At 34.8% G+C, this 22709-nt stretch overlaps 1 protein-coding gene across 7 annotated transcripts in view; it reads right to left on the bottom strand.

Moving 5' to 3' along the window:
• The window catches only part of RELCH (RAB11 binding and LisH domain, coiled-coil and HEAT repeat containing), a 75388-nt gene that overhangs the window by 33472 nt on the left and 19207 nt on the right, over positions 1-22709 (bottom strand). For 4 of the 7 annotated variants that reach the window (XR_003530031.1, XR_003530030.1, XM_027657463.1 and 1 more), the window contains exons 3-11: positions 17192-17263; positions 17028-17083; positions 16821-16934; positions 15632-15835; positions 15456-15547; positions 14701-15006; positions 10531-10606; positions 10037-10132; positions 2011-2123 (exon numbers count right to left, since the gene is read on the bottom strand). Coding sequence is in view for 4 of the 7 variants with exons in the window: in XM_027657463.1 (XP_027513264.1) it covers positions 2011-2123; positions 10037-10132; positions 10531-10606; positions 14701-15006; positions 15456-15547; positions 15632-15835; positions 16821-16934; positions 17028-17083; positions 17192-17263 (1129 nt within the window). In the remaining 3 variants the exon portion in view is untranslated. Of the gene's footprint in view, positions 1-2010; positions 2124-4637; positions 4759-10036; positions 10133-10530; positions 10607-14700; positions 15007-15455; positions 15548-15631; positions 15836-16820; positions 16935-17027; positions 17084-17191; positions 17264-22709 lie in introns of those variants that run through there. The other 3 variants (XM_027657459.1, XM_027657461.1, XM_027657462.1) reach the window with 3 other exon arrangements.

The raw sequence follows: 22709 nt of genomic DNA, 5'->3' as shown, positions 1-22709 counted from the left end.
AATTCAATAGACATCCTGAAAAGTTGAATGGTACATTAATGATTAAAGCCTTGAGGACAAAAGTGGTCTTGTTAAATATAACAGTATACAAGACTACAGTAATATGCTACACATCAAAAAGCCTCTCACATGGGCAAGAAGTATAAGACAGGCTTTTCACATAATGGTTTATATACTTTAGATATTCGACCTTGTAAAGTAAATTACTTCTTTTAATGGTTTCATTGTTAGAAATGTAATGCCACATATCAGTTTCTTGCATTTAGCTAATTAAAAATGTCAACTTATCAACCACTACATTAATGTATAATGTAGGCCTGTGCAGTATAGCAGAAGGTAAACAAATAACATGAGATAACTAACACCAATTGTTCTGGTGACTAAATCTGAATGTTAAATTCATATGGCACAAGACTCTTAAAACATCATTTAAATGTATTTAGATAAAAACCGAGCATGCGTAATACACTTCCATTACATAAGTATAACCCCCCCTGAAACTCTTAATAAGTATTTTCTATCTCATTTATATTCAGTGTCTTTTACTTGAATGGAATTTTAACTGTTCTTTCATCAGCTATTATGGCACCTCTAAAAGAGATTATGATGTTTATGTGTGTAAACGTATATTATGTATATGCATGTTTTGTCCTGGAGTTTATGGCAGAATATTCTTCCCAAATTTCCGAAGAAAACAAGTTTTCTTAGATACAAATCTTTAATTCACAACAAAGAATGAACAAGTTCAAGGAAAAAAGTTTGGATTTTCTTCTTTCTTAGCTGCTGGAAAAGACACACCTAATGCACCTCAACAGGCATATGAAAAACCTGCTTGACAGGCCATCAATCCTGTAACAAAAAAGACTCCAAGTGAGATGTACCTTCTTTTCCCCCTCAACCACAAATTAATTTTAGCTTCTCAATCCACATGGAACATTCAAAACAACTTAGATAGATATTTCAGAAGCAGATTTCTAACGAATCTGAAGCAGAACAAGGACTGCATCTTTTTGTAATTTCAATCTGCATGGTGCCACTATGCCACAAGTTGCTTTTATTTATTTAAGCTTTTTTTTGTCTCCAAAGTCATGGCTTTCAGTTATTCCTAATCTGTAAATTTTACTATGGGAATGGTTTAGAAAGACACTAGAACTGTTTTGGAGAATCTTCAAAAGAAATGCTTCCCATCTACTTCATAAAGTCTATTTTGTCTGAAGACAGACTAGAGCAACAATAGATACAGATGCTTTAGAAAACATCTCTAATGAAAATAATGGAAGAGCTACAGGTCAAACATGAAAAATCTTTCCACAGTTAGAGAGGGAAACATACCAGTTAAGAGTACTGTCTTTCAACCTTAAGGATATTCTCATCAAGATTGGTACAAAGTCAGATTTCCTGAGTACTAAGGAACAATTAATTTTATAGAATAAAAAGTATATTTTTTTTTAGAGTCTTAACCAAAATAAAACAAAGTTCTTAACACTTGTCAGACCTAAACCACTGCTGCGATCTTCTGAATTTTTTATTGCTATCATAGTGAACCATAAATAGAAAGAGCACTATTTTCTCATGCTGTTTTCCCCAACCAAACATGGTAGTTACCTTACAAACATACAGATCACTAGGACACATTAAGACAGAGGTTTAAAAAAAAAAAAAAGCTGCTTTGATTTCTCTATCAACCATTGCTAAGAACTGTGATCTTAAAGCTCATTTTAACAAAAGAGTTTCAAAAGAGTTTCAGTTCAACTTTAAACAAAAAAAGGAACTGAAATGTTACACTGCAGCTTACAAGCACATTCTTACATTTCAGTAACTAGAAAGTATAGGCCATGGAAATGGAAAGTCCTGATGTTTGCATAAATTTGTCAACACTGTACAAGTAAAATACCATCTTAAATGAAACTTGTCTAAAATCACTCAATAATATCCAACTTCTATTATTTCTGCTAATCTGACAGAGAAAAAAGTTCCTCCTTGTCCCGTAACACACAAACGCAAACACACCTTTGTTCATCATCTGGTCGTTTGATCAAATTGAACAGTATGTGTAGAAGCTGATCTCTCTCTTTGGGTTCAGGATGGAGGCAGGCTGTACACAGTATGAGTGGGATCAATTCCTAAAAGATTGTGGGTAGGGGAAAACCAAACAAAGTAAAAATGCTTTGGGCATATATTCATTAATGGCAAAAGAAACTAAGAAGACAAATCTAGTCACATAACATCAAAACAGTTTGAAAGGATGTTTTAGAGTCTTGATCTCTTATTAAGTGACCTGAAAAAAGTGAAGGTCTACAAAAGTTAGAACTATTTTCCTGCTAGGAAAAATCAGGGGAGAACCAGCACATAAAATGAAAAGCTCTGCAAATATTACAATTAACATATGTAGGTCATCTGTAACCAGAATCAGAGGACAGTCATGATTTCATTGTCTTCACTACCCACTGAACTGAAGCAAGCTCCACAGACATCTATGGAACAAAGCTCCATGGAACAAAATGCCATGGAGTTAAAGATTACAATTTCCAATTAGGTATGCACACAGTTTTGTGCACAAGTTCAAACAAGCATTGAGAAACACACATTGGTAAAGGTGACTGCAGACAGATATCCCCTATTTTATGTTGACTGAGACCTATCAGATTTTTTTAAAGGTTTGTTGATGTGTTTTTTTTCCATAAAGAGGCAATATCTAAAGCTGAGTTTTCTTTTTAGAGTGATCAAAAATCCCTTAAGGAACAAACTACAAAGAAAATACTGTGTAAAACATTAATTGAGAGAATATATAAGGCTGTTTACAATAGCTTAGACCTCCTCCTTTCTAAATATGCCTTCAAAGCTCATGGTATTCATTCCCAGAAGAAACAAATGTTTCTAAAACATGGTCTGGAAGTCCCTTTCCTTGATCTCGTTGATATGAGCCTTTATTCCAACTGAATTTGGAAGCCACACAGTTTCTAGGTGATTTAATATCTTAGGGACAGAAATATCAGACTGGGAGGTCAGGGGAAAAGAACAAGACAGTCCAGGTGTCTGCAAAAAAAACCCCAAACAAATGCGGACAGGTAATCTGGACACTTCCTTGCACATGTGCCATGTAGTTTTGAGCCATTCTCACCAGAGAGGCTTTCTGTGAATTAATAAACTGTGACAAACAAGCAGATGATAGCGGGAAACACATCTAATGCTACTAGGAGAGATTATACAAAATTTGGGAAAATCTGTGGTTATTTGTAATGACTTTGAAAGGAGGTGCAAATTTCTTCTTACAGACATTCAAAGTGACCTAGTTACAATGTTCTTGAGAGTAAGTCTGTTAAACAAGGTGGACATGTGTAAACACCAGTAGCAACACCCTCACTGCACAACTTGTCTTTTCCTAAACAGCAAGTCCTATGTTTAAGTTAAACATAAAACAATACTCTATTTTAGAGCAGTGTCTAAGCTAGTCAACTCCTGACAAACTTCTTTTTCATTTTACAAGAATTCTACACAGTGTGCTATCTTCCACCCCTGAAGCTGACCAAGACACAATCTATTTTAACATTATGTGATTCTGGTACATATTTTGGTAATATTTAACTCAATTATGGTACAGATTAGGGAATTTATGACAGAGGAATGAATGTGGAAATATCCTACCCACTGCTTAAAAAAATAATCTAAAAGGATAGAAAGAGAAATGAGAAATAAATTTGAACAATTTGGACATTTCTATTTCTTAATACTTTTAAGTGAGTCAGTTTTGGCTGTTGTTTTTAAGTGTAGCATAATGCAAAGTAACATGAACTGAAAACCTGCATTAAAGAAACACTGCATGATGAACTGAACTTTCTTCAGCTGAAAGTTCCTTTCCCTGCAGAATTTGCATGTTAGATTTTATTTTTTTGGATACTTAAAATTCAGTTTTTGCCATTTAAAGTTCTGAGAAGTCAGGGGGTTAACCTATTTAACTTTTTTCTTGTACTTCACAGAATAATTGTTTCTCCTGCAAATACTGCTTTAATTCAAAAAGATTTGAAAGAATATTACAAAAATAACACACACACCCCCATCAAACTACTTATACATTAAGCCAAGATATTTTAAATAGGAAATCAGATTGCAATTTGCAGATACCCAACAAAATTACTAACTTTACCATAAAGAATAAAGCTCATTGAAAAAAACTTTTAAACAGGAACCTTCTGTTACTTTAGTGAGATCTAACTTTCTGAAATCTACCCCAAGTTCACACTGCCCAACTGCTCTTGCAAGTATTCTTAAGCACTCCTATGAAAACCTTTTTTTAAAATGAATATACCCCACAAAATGGGACATATTTGGGGGTTTTGTTTCATCTGATGAAACCATCACATTGACTTCACTTTCTCAGTATGTTCAAATACCTACTTAAAAATCTCAACTGCTCACTCAGAACTATTGCTAGATTTCAAAACGGTGCCATGAGCTGCTTTTTTTTTAAAGTTTCTTATGGAATTTAAGGACGTTTAATTTGTCTTCTTCCAGCTGAGTCTGCACGAAAGGAAAAAAACCCTCAGAATATTCACCTAGAAACTATTACCTTGTGTCTGAAAAGCTAATGAGTAACCTGATACCATTGACACGGGGCAGATACAAGGCTGGTTCTTTACCTTGCAGAAAGCTGGTTATTACAGCTGACGGAATTAGCTGTATTTTCTTGTCCATTGGTCACATTCTCTCATGCATACTATGGGAGAAGAGAGTGTTCTCTGCATCGCTGCATCAGTGCTTCTACAGTTCCTTCTATTAAGGGGAGTGGAGAAATAGTGAGAAGTCTTGAACAGTGTTTTCTGTACTCCCTTATAGACCTAATGGATGGGAAAGTACAACTGCAGGTGAAGGGGACTTTCTACGGGACAAGAAGAAAAAAACTGCTTTCACAGATGGACAAAACAGATCAAGTGAAGTCTCTCAAAGACTTAAAAGGGGCAGATTCTTCTTGGGATATGCAGCATGATGACGAACAAAGACCAAGCTCCAGCTCAGTTTGAGCTCATTCCTTCCTGCTGCTAAGGGTCATGTGTTTGATGTAGATTTGTTTAACAAATCTCAGATTTTTCATTCTCAAAACCAGTAGAGAATTTCTATAGAAAGTAGTAATTTTTCAACAGGACACAGTAGTACCAGCATTTGGCTGTTTAAATTCAAGAGGAAGTTCACGATATGGTTATAGAGACTTAAAATATTTATAAATAATCAAGGAGAGGGCTTCCAGTGCTTTTTGAAACACTCTGCCTTCCTTGGGAAGGAATACCACTTGTGCTACAGTCATAAAGCAAGACCATAAGTTTCAAAAAACCCCAACAACTCTCCCTCTATTTAATTTGGGATCCTTCCTAAACATTCTGTTCATCCCCAAGTCCCTCTTTTCCCTTTTGCCTCCGAGTTTGGAATGTGAGTTTGGAAAACTCATGTTGGTAGTTCATATTAGTGTTATTCAACAGGATTGACTAGTGACTTCAGTGACTATACTAGAAGAAGTGGTACCAGAACTTTGATATGCTTTTCTCATTAGATTCCAAGCAGACTGACATTATAACATCGTCAGTACTTGCAACTTGATGAAATAAGACATCGTGTCAAAGGTCTCACCTCTACTACTGAAAGGACAAATTCATATCTGAGGCAGTTTATATTTGTAAGGTACCCAGACGTATAACAGAGAGAAAAAAGTTATTTTTACTGTGAGATAACCTACAAACAGGTGAGTGACAGAAAATGCTATGAAAGAGGCCTAATGCACTGCACAGGAGAACTGAAACAACCCGTCTTCTCTCTGTTCTACTTCTGTGTGACTATTCACATAGGTCTCTCCATAGAAAAACCCACATTTTTCTAACCATAGTATCTCTGAACATCTTCCTAACGTATAACAACATGTTCTGTTATCTTGGAAGAGGATTCACTATTTGAGTTGATTAAAGTTCTCAATAAAGACAACATTTACATGGGCATATGGAGCAGATTATTTTGTCATTATGGACAAAAGAAAGTGGCTTTTTAATAGTAAGTAGTATCACCTAAGCTATATGCAAGATGGTTCCTCCTGCATATTAAAAGTATTACAACAAAGTATTAAAGTCTGGGATTTTTTAAAGTGCATTGTATAGCGACCATCTTAGAAGGTAGTAAGGAATTTTCTGTCTGTGTTTTTTCCATCATTATAACTATTTTTTGCTAAGCATTCCAACAAGTCTTCCACATCATAGTTTCACTCATTTATTACTGTCTTCTTGTTGGAGTGTTCCTTAGCAAAATAATTATCTCAAATAATAAATTTAATTAGTGTTAAGTGTCAAGACTGGTTACTTTAATAGGTTAGAATAAAAATATTTTATTATTTCAAATATAAATGTAATAATATTGCAAACAGGTGACAATGTATAAACCAGGATGACATTATGATCTATTTTTTTAATGTGTTCCTTTAACAGTAAATGCTTATATTGTAAACCAATGTCATGTAACTTAGCCTCTGACAACAAGTTAATAAAATAATCTTATTGGCAGCAACTGAAATAGCTGCAGTTACTAACAAACTACTGATACGAACTTTGTGCAAGACTATATTTGAAGTTTAGAATTCATCCTTTGAGTTTTAAAGTGAAAAAATATTTAATCATAACATCAGTGCATGACTCAGAATATTGAGCTATTAATCTTATAAATATTAAAATCACAACTCTAATTACCTTTCATGAGATGAGACTATTACTCCAGGATTGAAATCAAGCCTATCATAGATCCCAAAGGATGGTTTTACATAAGAATTAATGCAGATAAGGGTGTGAAAAAACTTTAAACTTCTTTGTCTATATCTACTGTTTATTTGGAAACCTGCATATAAAAGTTAGTGATACAACTAGTAACAATTAGCAATTCAGTTCATAAACATCAAATTCAACTCCTTGCATCCATGAATTATGTTAGGTTTAAAGACAGTGTTGAAAGACATTCAGACTAAAGATAAAAAGGATACTCTATGACACTGAACTATTTCATTCTAAGAAAACTATACTAGCCCCTCATATCCAAGAGAAGGGAATTAAGGGACTTAATTTTTAATTTATGTCTGATGTTAGTGGAGCACTCCAATCCCCAGAACAAAAAAAAACCCTGCAAACCAAAACCAACACTCCATGAAAGCCAAAAAAGGACCAGCAAACAGGCTGCGGTCAACACTATTCCTGTTTTTCAGACACACAGTCTATAGAAGCCTACCACAATCTAAGTTTGACAGAGTTTTGTAATTGTTAATTTAAATTTCTCTGTTCTCCCATATTCTGTGAAATAGAAACAGTCATTTAGAAGATACTAATGGAGGACAAGTTTCATGCCCAGGACTAACACTGGAATAACAGGTGAGATGAAGGATGTAAGTAGTTAAGTGTTTCTTGATTAAGAACAAGAGTAACAAAATATTAAGCCAAAAAGTATACTCTGGTCCAAACTCCATTAAAGGACTACATACTGCAGAGTGTAGAAGTTGTACATACAAACAAGATTACTTCTGTTTTCTGACAAAAAAAATTGACTTTTACATCTTATAAAGGGTAAGAAATAGTATTGCACTGATTAGTTATCCCAAAAATTTTAAAAGACTGCTTTTCTCTAATTAGTTTCACCAAAGGAATTTTTATGGTACACCTCTTGACAGATTTTGGTGGCTGATTTTACTTTTGGGTTTTTTGCACCTTAAATGTGTTTTACGTTTAAGCGGTAAAAAACAATTGAGAAAGCAGTTTACAATGTAGTTAAATTTCAGGCAATTATCCTGTGTTATTGATTTTACCCAGTTGAACCGCTTTTTTTAGAAACAACTAAAATGATCCCCTCAGTCACCCTACTCAATACTGTGTCTTTCCTTCTTTCTTACCTTCCACTGGAACCTAAAGTACAGACATGAAAGAACAATTAAAGTTGCACCAATACAGAAGAATAAGAAATAATTTCAGAAATGTGTCAACTGTAGTATCTACTGGAACACTTACTACCAAGTCAGGTGGGCTGCTACTGACCTTAAGATGGCAAAAAGCATAGGAAAAATGGCTTCTGAATCTCTGCTGAGGGATAATAACTACTGAGAGGTTGTCAACCTCAGCAAACTCAGTTTCTCCAAAATAAAGATGCATAACACAACATCTTCAGCTTAAGATTTTGCAACCGATTTCAACATAATGGATGCTTAAAGAACAAAGGTATTTCATGGAGTCATCAAAAAATTATGTTTAACTCTCATGCCTAATGCACTGACAGTGTAAGATCTTAAATACTACCACTCATCTTTTCAGAGCAGACTGGTAATCACTTTGCATTCTAATCTGAACTTGTTACACATTTCTCCAATTAGTGATCTTTAGATATATTTTTACATCAATTCCCTGTAACATTGTGTAAAACTTGCATTATAACATTGTTTTTGGACAAGACTCTAAGTTATAACTTGCTGAAGAGAGCCTAGTTCTTAGGTTAGCTTTTCATAATATCAATATTAATAAATACTAATGGATAGTCTACCCAATTTTTCCTTCAAATTCCATGACTACATCTGAAAGAACATTACAATAGTTATAGCAAGGGGTGGCAGGTGAGTAAAACCAGGTATTTTTACAGCAAATTTCAATAGCTGGAAAATTAAGCATCCCATGCAATTCAGTTACTCAATTCTCACTTGTGGCTTTTCAAGTAAACTGAAACAGACAATTCATTTAAGGCAAAAATACATGTAATCATGTGTAACTTCAACTGTAAAACAAAATAAGAAGGAAATAGGCTAAAAGGTCCCACAAATATTAAATGCATTACACGGATTATGCTACAAGCTTTGAAAAGAAGCTAAAATACCACATCCTGCCAAGCAGAAGGAAGGAAAGGAATAAATAAGAAATCAGAAATTAAGCACTGATCCATGAACATTCACAGAATTATTCTGAAAGACTATTAACAGAACCATTTCCAGAGCATCCAGTTAACATCCCCACTCCCTCAGCAAAAAAAAAAAGCCTTTTATGAACTTTCAAAACATGGTACACGTCTGGAGTTCACCATGTCAACCTCTGATAATTACTTGTATGAAATAAAATTTTAGATTACAGGATCAGTACAAATTTCTTGAGGATTTTTCAAAGCCTTACAAATGAATTTATGCAAAACACACTATGAAGGCTACCATACTGTAGGTCCTGTCAACAAGGACTAAAACTTGCTCAACAAGCTATACTACTTCAAACCCTTTATCTCAGTGTCAATTATAAGGCCACTGTATTTTTGTTTGATATGGTTTTTTTGGGGTTTTTTTCACACATATGGGTAATGTGCAATATTTACAACAAAGTACATTGTTGTCACTTCTTTCCCCATCTTCAGTCCCAGTCTTCCTTTCCTATGCTATGCAAGAATGACTATGCAAACCACCATCTTTAGTTACATTCAAAATACACATTACATTTTCATAATTTTTAGTTAGTTTCATTATAAAAGTAAGGAAAACGTATGAGCAAGATTGTAAGAAAATGACCAAAGGACTATTCTTGATGAACCTTATCTTGGCTGATACATGGAGTTTCTAGAAGAAGACATTAACATATTTTTTTTGTTCAAGTATATAGTGCTGCAAAAGAACCCAAACATTAATCCTTATTAAAATTAATAGTAAAAAACCCCCAAATTTAATGTTTGAACTTATAGCCTCTGCTCTTTATAATGCATATTAACATGACCTTCTCTAACAAAAATATCTGTGCTACCACAAAAGGATGGACCTACAGTAACAGTCTTGCTGAACACTAATGGGTACCTTAAGCAGAGGAAGAAGTATTAGGATACCATGCAGGTTTACTGAACTCACCTGACAGAGGTGCAAAACCATTTTCTAGGAGCAGAGATGCATGCACAAAAGTAAGAACATGATTGCAAGTAACAGACTTTCATGAAATGACACACAACATCTTCAAAATGAACAAGAAAACATCCAGATAAAAATAAAATGTAAAATTTCAGGGTTCCTCACCTCTCGCTTTGCAAGTAGCACATTAGGAACAATATGAGGCAGGCAGCGTCCCAACATTAACATGACACTTTTTTCACTGTCTGCAATCCGAGATACCTAGAAAACCAAGTTGCTTGTTTGCTTTTTTTAAAAGAAGCACAGGGACAGAAAAATGTCCTTTCAGAGGACTAAGGGTTACAGCAGGTTGACCACTTACCAGAAAAATACTTAAATTACTCCCACATATTAAGCTGTAAGTTTTTGATCTATCAGTAACTTCAAAAGCATGAATCCACTGCTAGAGACTCAAACCTTCTCAGTAATTACACATCTATCACTAGGTTTCATATTTAAGCTGAAATCTGAAAGCACATCCTTATTTCTTAAGTTTCATGCACATAGATTCACCTCTCCATCTATACTCACGTCTTGTTTCAAAGCAATTATTGCTTGTTTAACTACTGCTACCATGCAAAATAGAGGCTCTTTTAGTTTACGACAACTAGGAAATATACCTCTGATCCCAAACGGCTGTCTGCTGACATCCGACAGAAAGACAGTAGTGCTTGATGGAAAGCTGGTGACAATTTCCTGAAACATCATCAAAAAGGGAATGGGGGAAAAAAAAGCATAAATCAGAAAGGTGATATAACAAGTCCTTTCATTCTTGTTTACTCGGTTAGGTAAAATGACGCTCAGAAAGCGTGTTTTAAGTGAAGCATAATACATTAGTTTTTGTTTAAAATCATTGTTGACTTTCAAGGTGTTTAGTTTGTAGCAAGACAAAAAACCCGTGTGTCCTAATTAAGAAGTTACTTTTAGTTCCGAAAAATGTAACATCTTTCAAACTGCTGCACAGACAAATATAGGACTAAAGCATGAAGAAAAGGAAGCTTTAGCAATACAAGAGGAAGCACACAATTATGCAAACAGAGGGGTGTGGGCACAGGAATCACAAGAAACAGTAATTTTTCTATTTTTGCTTAATGCTCTGATTCTGCACATTGCATAAAAGCATTTGAGCAGTCAGTCAACTTACAAGCTTCAGCATTATATAGAGATTGCTCAACTACCACTTTGGGATTGAAACACTGGATTCAAATGCACAGCCAGAAACTCACAATTAACCTTACATTGCTGTCTAAGCCCTCACACAATGTGTATCTGTAGAAGCACTGCCTCATGGCCACGCACAGCACCAGCCAATGCAGCCGAGCTACTCAAAGCGTTAAGCATACATATAAAATCTGATAACAGTCTCAAAATACCCTTGTCCCAAGAGGATAATTTGGCAAAAAAGTTCTCAGAAAACTGTTACTGACCATTACACTAAACAGGCAAAGCAGCATCAGTATCCTATTTTTTGTCATAATAACAACTTCCTCTGCCTTATCTGAGGCCTGTACTTCGATGCTAATCTAATACTGCTATATTTAAAGAGGAAAATCAACATTTGTCTTCCAAAACATGCACAAAAAGTATCTCACCCTATATCATCATCTGCTGTTTGAATCCTCTAATGACACTACATCAGCTTAAGAAGGGAGGTACAATTCCTATTTCTTATGTGGAAACTGGTATCATCTTTGAACTCTTAAAAATGCACCTGAGTGCACAAAATCCTACACACATCTAATTATGTCCATGGACATATACTTTTATCTAATAGACTGAAATATAACACTATAGTAAATACATTTTATCTTTGCTAATTAAAAAAGCACATTAAGAATCAAAGTTCCTACTTATAACTGTTTAAACTAATCTAGGAGGATACAGATAAATACACCAGTTTTCCTCCTCTTACTATTTAGAAAATACGACCAGACTTTATATTTACTACTTAGAATCAAGTTTCTTTCTTGACAGTACAGGTTTTTAAACCATATTTTAAATTTCAATGAAGGAAGCACGTTTTAGTTCTAGTCAGCTTGGTTTTGTGCAAGGTTCATTTTCGAAAAGTTACTAAACTACTTAAATGTTAGCCAGTTGTAAAGAACTTCTGTTAAACAATAAGTTAGTCCCTATTCTGTAAAATATTCTTGACTGACAGATTTACAGGCTCTACTAAAGGTTTTACAGGTTTTTTACACTGGAAGAACAAGAGTAAGCCTTGCACTTGATGGCTATGCTGGACAGAAACAATGAAAGACCCAAGCCTGTTGCATACAAGTCAATGGAAAGTCTCTTCAAGACGCCACTAGTGAAGATGTTCAAATATATGAAACTATGATGAATACAAAACCCAAGCATTACTATTCTATTCTGTATAACACCACCACAAGAGTGAATTTACTCAAAAAGCCAGGACTGCTATATACAGACACCACCTTGTATTTGGTGCAAATTACCAAACACCTTAAATTAGTTGAATAAATACATGTGGTGCAGTCTATTTAAACTGCTGCTACTGCTTTCTACTGCAATCTGTTAGATGAGGCATTTTTCCAATAATGGCCGTGTCCTCATTTGCCATCATGCACGCACAGCTGCTCTAAGTGCAGTCATACAAAGCAGGCTCACTTGTTCTTCTATCCTCTCTTTCCATCTGGGGAAGATTTATGCCAAGAATCCACTCTCTAGATACAGTAGTAACAATCTTGCCTTTTAGGATAGAGACTTAGTTTTTAATCCTTCTTAATACATTCTGAATAAATTGTAGTAATTGTCTCCTACGAATAACCACCCTTGGGTTGAAATCAATAAATATCCAGCACTTTTATTGTGCTGCTTCTTCCACAGATCTCAAAATACTGAGCAAATAATGTATTTTTTAGTGAAAAATATTACTGTGTTATTAAAAACCTAGTGCATAATCCAGGAAAAAAATTTAGTACTACATACTGTTCTACAAAATTTTGTATCAAATATGGTTTCCTTTGACCCTTCGTTGAAGTGTTAAGCCCAAAGCAGAGTACAAAAATAGCTACATATTACACAGGCATTACTTATTTCTGTAGTGAACTGCATTTGAGGGGACTTCTGAAGTTAACTCAATGGGGATTCACGGCTTCATTGAACCACTTTTCAAATAAATCCATGTGCTGTTATAATTAAAACAGCTGTGAGCAGCAAAACAAATGCTGTTCTTCTAGACTCTACTGCCATAAATCCCACTGGAAATATGCAGTTCCTTCCTCAGTCAGTCATTTAATCCTATTTTGATACACATCCTCACTATCCCCAAACCATCAGTCTAATACTCACGCACTTAATGCCACCCAGCACTCACCGTTACTCTGAGCAAACAAACTTGCAACAAGCCACAAATGAAAGTAGGCAGACAAGTATTTAGCAATCCATGTACAACAGCTCTAAGTCTTGATTATTACCTAGTCTAAATATTCAGGTAAGATATGAGAGAAATTTAAAAAGAAAACAAACTCTTGAAAGCTTAAATCAAACCACTGACCATTCTTCAGAAAAATCTAAGTTGTTTTACTTTCCTGTTAAACACCAGTATATTCAACTAAAAGAGAAGAAATTTGTCATGAGACTCTAAAGTACTGTATTCAAAAATCAGAAATCATTCCTCTTGTCCAATTCTAAAGTTGGTATCCCTGAAAAAGTGTCTCGACCCTAGAAGTCAGTGCAAGAAGTTCAGAAAATCCAGAGAAAGCAGGATACTTAAGAGTTTACAAGAAAAGGTAATTATTAGTAGGAGTAGCAACTCCATTTTATAGTTATTCTTTTTCTTCCCCCCCAACAGCTTGCATTTATATTCCATCTGCAGACAATGTCACACAGATTTCTACTTGGTATTTTCAGACAGAAGATATTTCTAGAAGCATATTACAGTATCAACACCAGCAAAAGAATGCTACGTGAACTGACAAAATACAAAGCAAGATAGCTGCCTGCTTCCCTAGCAACAGCAACAATAAGATCGTAAGGCGATCTACTGGCACATCTTTGTCCACAATGGTAGTATTAAAAGTTGTACATACCCTCCTTAAGTCTGTGGTACATGTTACTCCTGATGGCTACACAGTGGTTTATTCTACCACTTAACAAACAATTCATTTCCCCTCTTCACTATAAAAAGACTTTTATAGATTGGAGAGGCTTTCTCAAGAACTCTTAAGACACACAAACTCAGTCTCCAAGTAATAACACCACATAAATACCTTATTTTAGTTAAAAGAATCATAGCTACCCAGTGAAGACTTGCCCCAAAATCAAAACTCAAAAAAGTAGAGTGCCATCAGATACCCTTTCTGATAATTCAAAAAATATATAAATAAAAATGTACTGCTCTCTTAGATACTCTGAGTTATACACATCTACATAGAAATAACAAAAAAATTTTTTCAAACAACTCTTCAAGCAGAAGACAATTATGAAATTATAACTTAAAAGAGAATCTTGTTTTCCCATTCACTATTCTGATTTTATCAATTTTTTGCTGCAGCAAACAGGACTGGTTTTAGAAACAAGCAGAAGGCAAAAGGAAACACTGAAACTTAATACTGAAACTGTAGGTTTGTCATATGTACTCCCTCCTAAGAAGATTAGGAACAATATAAAAATATCAGTACTGTATCCTAGAGGTATGGTAAGTATTTTACTTGCATTCAAAACACAAATGATCTATTCATGTGGCAGAATTTTACTGTTAGAAAAACATCTACTCTCTTTACAGGAATTTTTAATTATAGCATGCCAGTTTACAACCTACCACTAACCTATTAGGTTTATCAAAGTGGACTGCAGTTTTAGATGATGGAGCGCGTGAGGACAGTTTCTCTGTCTCTTTACAGGGTACAGAATTTAGCATATCGTCTTTAGAAGTCCTTGAGTCCACTTCAGCAGATAAAGCAAGGTTTCTTTCCTCGGTGTTCTCATGTTTATTGTCATTCTCAGAGCTCTTGATATCCAAGTACCGTCCATTGTCCTCTGAGACTGTGAGAGGCACTTGTTTTAAAGGATGGGGAGCTACACCATAAACTGTTGACACAGCAAAGTTTTCATTCTTGAGAAGATCTATTTCACTGGAAAAGGAAAGGAAAATGAAATATTTCTGTAGCTTTCATGAGAATGCTGTTCAAATCACAAGACTGAAGCACAGAAATAAGGACAAGGTACTGAAAATAGTTCCCTCCTCAACTCCAGTATGTGCACACCACAGTACTAAGGAGTTACAAAGCTAAGAGAAAAGAAAACCTATGTAAAATACATCAGATTATGTTTCAAAGAAATAAAGAAGTTACATTGAAAGAACAAAATTAAATTATATGGGCAATAATAGAGATATAATCAGTTTGAAGTCTCTTCCTTTTTCTAATGAAATACCATGTATTGAAAAGGAAAGACTACCCTGTCCTGAAGAATTCCTAGTAATTTCATACCTGTAAGTTGTATGTTTCCATATATGTGCTAGAAAAACACTGAGAAGTTATCCAACATTTATCAGCAGTTGAGTAGATTGGTAAGTACATACCTCTCAAGTCTTTGGATTTGTTCCATCAAAGACCATTTCTCACTGTTTAACACACTGATTTGATCTTCTAATTTTTGCACTATTAAACATTGCTAAATACAAGATAGAAAAAAAAGAGTTTAGTACAATAAAGTAATATTGCAAACAGATGTAACATTTCTTCTGTACAGTCTTACTTCTATTGACTGTGGCGTTGTTTCAAATACAGGGACGGTCCCAAGTATAGGAGTATCAGCCTCTAACTCATCATCTTCTACACCAACTGATGCATCCACCACATCTTTTGCAGTAACATGATGGTTTCCAAAGTCACGGTAGAGTTGTAACAGGTCAGGAGGTTTTGGAATGTTTAATCCTACATCATCCCAAAGTTCAAAATCCTTCAAAGGAATTAAAAAAAACTAAAGCATACAAAATACTTCCTTTTATTTTTGTTTCTCTTCCTCATTTGACCACAGGTCATACACAGCAAAATAATCACATCAAGACTGCATTGTAGTAAAGCAGAAGAAAGCTTAATTCGGATAGCAAGAAACAGTAGCAGAGAAAGGATCCACTTCATGAACCAATGCACTTTCATCCTAAAGGCAGCTCTAGGTAACATACTAAAGACAGGACCTTTCAAAATCACACAGATTACAATTTATCTTTTTTCTAGGACACGAACACTTCTTAGAATCAGAAATAACATTGCTCACATTCTAGCAGAAGCCAGTGCAGCTGATAGAAGGCTTTCTACTCATAGAGGTATTGGTTTTGTTCCCATTTCAGCCACAAGTACAGGTGTAATTTCCCAGAGGCAGTGTGTTACAGTACCGCAGAATCATTTAGATCATTAGACATAAAAGTGATCGTCTTAGCTATGTTTGGAAGGATCTAAGATAACACCTTATGACAGAGAGCTTCTTCAATACTGTATTAAATGACACAGGGTCATTAAGTACACTCACATATATGCCTAGATCACAAACAATGAGTAAATTGTATATCCTGCACAAATCAATTCAGTATGATTTAAGGAAAAGATTACGTTCAAGATCCAGATCTGTCACATCAGAATCCAAGAAAGTATACAGGTACCTATAACTCACAGTAATTCGCTTCTTGTTTTGCTTCCTTTAAAGAACACAAACCCTGTTTCCTTCCTATAATTTTTGGGAAAATACCCACAAACTGCTGTGTTTTCAAACCAAGTTTTATATATGAAAATGCTAACTAACATTTAACTTTTAGAGTAATCATATATATATGAAGTGAACTACATACTCAGGAGAAGTCATTTTAATTCACTTGAGTTTATGACAGTATCAGAATATGGCAAGCAAGTACTTAAAAAAAAAAACCCCAATCACAAGCAAACTTTACCTGATCATGATTTTCATCTGAAAATGTTATTGATGTAAGTTTGTAACTATTCTTCAATAAAAATTCATTAACTAGGAAGTTTAGAGCTCTTTTCTCAAGAGGTCTGATTGGCTCCTGGAAAAAAAGAAAACAATACACTACATCTTTGGTTCATCTTTATTCCCGTCATAAAGTCCATGCAAAGCTCAGTTATCACCAGTCACCTACCTGAATTTCAGGACTTGATTTATAATTTTTTCGTTCCTGCAAAGGAACTTCATTTTCTGGGGAGGAAAAAGAAGTAACTAAATTTTACTCTCTCATAGAGGATGAGCTCAGCTACTTCTACATTGTTCAAAGTAGAGACTTAAGAAAAGGTTTATGTACACCACCTGCAGCCTGAGTCAGGTTGGCTCGAAGGGCCTGTATGGTCTCCTTGGCTTTCCGTAGTTCAAACTCCAGGACTGGACAGGGATTTGGATTAAACATACACAGGCATCCAACCAAGGCAAGGGAAACAAAAATAAAATATAAAAAGCAAGGATGGGTGTGAAAAAAAATATACTGTTTGTATTAAACAGAAAGCATGCAATCTTTATGGAACTTATGAACACATGCAGCAGAGTTGGTCTGAAAGCAAACTGGTGAAGGTTTTCCATAGTTTCATTGGCCTTAAGTTAGCTAAACCAAAATTTCAAGCTGTCTGACAAGGACTCGCTGTAGGGTTTTGGGATAGTATTTGGGAGCTGATATTGTCAAATGTTTTGATTTCTTGGGGCAAGGGGAGTATACAGGCAATCAGAGCACAAATCTAAAGGAAGCAAATAGGTGCTGTCAGCAGAGGAAGCTGTCTCCATGTAGCAAAGCTTAAACCATGAAGTGAATGTACTGTCCCATTGAGACTACAGACTTCTGGAAAAAATTATACACCAAAATTTTAGTAGTTTAAAGGGAAGATTTTGAAACATACTTTATTTTACTACACAAAACAGAGTAGTTTTAAATCTCTATTTAAAAATAGAAGAGTTTTAGGAATACCCTAGAGTTGATTAAGATTTTTGCGTTCAATTGAATATATTGAAGAGATGCACAACCAAAAAAAAAAAGCAAAGAAAGCAGCTCTTCTACAGTACTTACAAAGAAACCTGAAACAAAAAAAAGCCTTTGCTCCATTATTCTTAAAAGTTTATAGTGATTCTAGACTCTACAACACTTTAAAAGATCTAGAGTCAGCTTCAGAGTCAAAAATATGTAATTCTAGCGGCTGCTATCACCTACTTCTCCTCTCCACTCCCCTGGTCACTGTTATGTGTTTCTCATGTTCCAGTGTTTACTCCAAAAAGGGCCAGTGGTGCTTTGTTTGCATCATGTGTTTTGATGTTGAGGTCATATGTGGTGGCTTAAATTTTAAAACCCTGTACTTTTGCAAAACATAGAGCAAATGTTCTTTTAATAGCCATTTACAATTAGACCACCTAAGGCAACCTATTTAAGGAATTACCAGATAAATACATGCATTTAATTAATTCTCAGATTAATCTAATCACACTCAAAATATACAGTTACCAGAAAGAAGGACTCTTATACTTAACTAGAAAAGATGAGCACACGACAGCTACAATACTGAACTATTAGATGGCCTTTTCAGAATATTTTAATGTTTACTTTATTCCAATGTGAAAAAAACCCCGTTGTAGCTGCTTTTAATAAGAAAATATCAATGATACCTTTAATCAGTGCCTGGAAACAATTTAACATGGACTTTTGAAATATGTACATAGAGGACAATGCATTGCAGAATCACTGCATTGGCTCTAGATTGCATGAAATGCTACTGAAGGTTGCAAATAAAAATGTTTCCTCTTTTGAGCATCTGTTGCTAAGACTTTTGATAATTAGCATGCATGGAAAAAAGATTCACTCAGTTTGCATTTATCCATAAAAACTGAAGGAGTAACTACAGTACACCACATTTGCTACATGAAAATAACTAGTTTGATGCACAGAATTTTACTGCAGCAATACAAAAGCGCAACTGAGGATACAATGAATAAAATATGTAAAATCTCTCTAGTATTCAGCAATGCTGATCTGCAAATACTTCTGTGCAACAAAGTTAGAAAATGCTCTCAGAGTTAAGTACCTAATTTTAGCACTTCCTTGCATTTGAGTTACTTATTCACAGTTACAATTCTAAGTTGTAAACTACTAATTTGTTAGTTTTTGAAAATTGTAAAAAACTCAAATTGAGTAATTTTTCTAGCAGAAATGACAATGTGTTAACATTTTACTTTTGTAAAATATTTTCAAAGACCAGAACAGTTGCAGATCAGGAGTGCCCTGCACTAGAATGATATAAATAATAAAAAAAGTTAGAAAAACAACACAAACTATAAAAACTCAGGAAATCCCATTAAGGAAAATAGGAATAAAGACATGTCTGAAGGCGTAGAAAGCCAAAAAACTCATGTCAGACAAACCCATGTCAGACGGCAAGAATTAATTTTTAGTGAACTGTGATGATGCTGAAAATTCTTAGAAGCCATTAGGACTTTACCCATTCAACCTTAAAAGTAGATGACTCTGCTGCATGTTTTTCTGTTACACAGATTCTAGACATGGTATATTTGAGAAGCTGTCACTTTGCAGCCACACAGTTCTACTACAACACAGTAATGTTACAGTTGTACCTCATCTAGCCTTACTAATGCCACCATTATAATTGCCACCGTACAAACCTTGATGATTTCGAGTCAGTCACAAATTTAGCTTATATTTGAAGAACTTTGTTTGTATTTTTGTTATATAGGCATAAATACTTGTAAATATCTATAACATAATTTCAATCAAATGTTAAATTACGATAAAAAGTTCTTTATTTTAGAAGTTATACTGAAATGTGATCTTCTACCAAAATCTGTAATGATTTTTAACTCAGCATGTGTACTACTGAAATCAACACTGGAAATCCCTTAAATAAAAAGGCAACTTCTAACCCCCTTCTTTGTAACCATTATCAAGTACTGACTTTTAACATAATAACCTGATCTGTCTGCCCCTCTCCTTCTGTTAGGAAGCTGTAGTACCTTAGAGAAGTTACACCTTCAAAAGCATTGATAAAGCCAGCTAAAGTTTAACTTCATGCTCAAGTGAGCTGATAACATGTAGAACTCATTGCACCTGGTGAAGGAGCAGACACTCCTCAAATGATACACAAAAGCTTTGCTGCAGATAACCTTGGAAAGAACCCAACTGACACTCCTCTACATCAGGAAAGCAGAGAACAGAAATTTGGAGCCTTGAGCTCAGTTTATCTTCCTGCCAGGAAAGGGCATTTCTGAACAATCTGGCTTGCCTTAGGGGAGACAAATTGAAATGGATCTCTTACTTCTTATTTATAAAAAGAACTCTAATCACTACATCTACCATTCCGAAAAAAAGTGAATCTTTCAAGTGAGCAACCAGGCATTAGATAAAGATTTTCAGATTAGCCATTTTTACATGATTCAATTTTCAAGAGGCTAACCTAACACACCTTAAAAGAGAAGTGCATATCAGGAGTAGCTTGTCTGTTGAGCTTTGACATTTAAAAGTGAAGTTTCCTCAAGGATCTTATTCTATTCACTCGTATTTGTTAATGACTTCATAAGTTTTTGGATCATAGGTTGAGAAGACAGCTATAAAGAACAATCTGTGATTTGGGATGGAACACGCCGAAATCTACATGAACAGCAGTCTTGTTGGGCCAAGGCTAAAAAGCTGAAGAATTAAACAGTATTTCTAAAATTTTTTCAATACTAGCTTTTGCATAAGCAGTATTATTTCCAATTAAACCAGAATTTTACACTTATGAAATATCTTGTTAGACTTTTGCATACTTCACTGTGAAGTATTTCAGACAACAGGAGAAAGGTAGTTTTGTGTTGTGAAGCCACAAGACGGCATTCAGACATTTTCTTTTAAAAGTAGTTCTCCTCTGAAGTATCAAGGGCCCCTGTGCTTACCTAGTTTTCCTCAAACTTTCATACTGTTACAAGCTTTGTTGCTGGTTCCTTAACTGTTATTTTGAGATCTTCCTCCTTGCAAAGTAAATGTAGAACTCCAGATGTCCTAAATCATGCCCTTTAAAACACGTATGATATCCCATTACATTTGATGGATTTGTATATACATTTTGAGTCAATCAGAAAAAATTTAAATTCTCTGACAATAGTTAGCAATGAAGCCACTATCACAAACATACTTCGGGACCTAAGGTGTCCCAAGTCCCACCTTCCTGAAACCAGCACTAAGAAGAAAAGCAACCTTATTTAGGGTTGTGAAACACTTCAGGACATAACACAAATAGACCTGAACCAGAAAGTTGCATTACAGCATGAGAGAAGACTACCACACTACAAAGCTTAAGACCAGCATGAGAGTTCATGAGCAAGATAATGGAGAACTTGTTGCCATAGTGGGAAGCCAACACTTGACTCGGTAACCTCATTAATGCTTTTGAGTTAATGAGACAGGACCAGATACAGAGAAAACCTCAACTACAGCAGACTTTTCTTCAGGTTCAACCCTTGGAGACCATCAACCTGGAACGAAATTCAAGAGGCTTACAACTGCTTCGCAGGGCCTGAGACAGGAAACGGGAAGACAAAACCCATTTTCAGGATAAACAAACTGCACACACAGTGTTAGCACATGACTGTTGTATTATAGATGCCTTTTGAGTTCTGGTTTTTTGGTTTTTGTTTGTCTGTTTTTAAGATTTTCCTCTGATTTTGATTGTGCACAAGTAACAGTAATCATTAAAAAAAGAAAATAAAAAGGTCTATAAAAAGCAGAAACTGTGAACCCAAGTCTAGATAAATGAAATTCCCAAAAATAATCAAGTGGGTTTTGAGCTTGTCTCCTCCCTTCAAATCCTGACACAGACAGTATTTCATTCTGCTAATCAGAGATACATAGTCTAGCCAGAAATCAATGCTAACATAGGGAGATCTGAGAGCATAATTGATTGAAATGGAATTTGACTATGAGAATTAACTTTATTATCATGAAAAACTTGTTTTTAAAATTATCAGATTCTTAGAATAGTAGGTGTGAAAGACAAGTTAGCAATAATAAGATTCTGAATTATGGAAAGTAGGGGTTTTAGATCACAAGCATACTTGTGCACATGGTCAATTTAAGATGTGGCAGAAGATTCAGTTCCTTAGACTGAATGTCAGGTGACCTATTTAAAGCAAATGCTGTGGGTATTTGACTTCAAGTTAGGTATATTCTTATTCCACAGGAAGGGAACAGGTTTTCCATTCCCTCGTTGTTTTATTAAAATCAGTATTTGGAGGAGTTTTTTTTAACCCTAATAAATCCTTCAGTACTGAGTTTATCTTAGCAGTATTTCAAGCACTTAATATATGAGTTCAGACTCAAGACTTATCAGTCTTAGAGAACAAGTTATTTCCATCTAGTAAATCGCAAGTTGTAAGGATGAAAATATTTTTTTTGAACTCTTAGTGGATTACAAATGTATTATCCAAATTGTTACAAAGCTCTCATTTTCATTAAGATTGGGTAGATAACGAAGAATGTTTTCTAAAGTGCAGGTTAGTTTTCTCATGCTTATCTATATCCTCAACTTGCATCTTTTCAGTCAAGCTCATAATATCACAGAAGAGACTCACTTCACTTCCTTCGATCAGACTTCCCAAAAGAAAAGTTCACACCAACTCTTCAAAACATGTTTACTTCCATGCCAAATTTTGATTCTAATGCCAGATGGAATGAACTGGGCTAACAGTTTTGAAATACTGAAATAAATTTTAAAGTCCTTTTGACTTGGAACCAGTTTATGGGTTACATTTAGTGACTGATGTGCATTTATGTCCTATCTTTCATTTGACTAGTGAATTGATA

Source organism: Corapipo altera, unplaced genomic scaffold (assembly GCF_003945725.1).
Source record: "Corapipo altera isolate COAL_440 unplaced genomic scaffold, ASM394572v1 66, whole genome shotgun sequence".
NCBI lineage: Eukaryota > Metazoa > Chordata > Aves > Passeriformes > Pipridae > Corapipo > Corapipo altera.
Note: the sequence above shows the minus strand (reverse complement) of the source record. Positions and strands in the feature narration are given on the sequence as shown.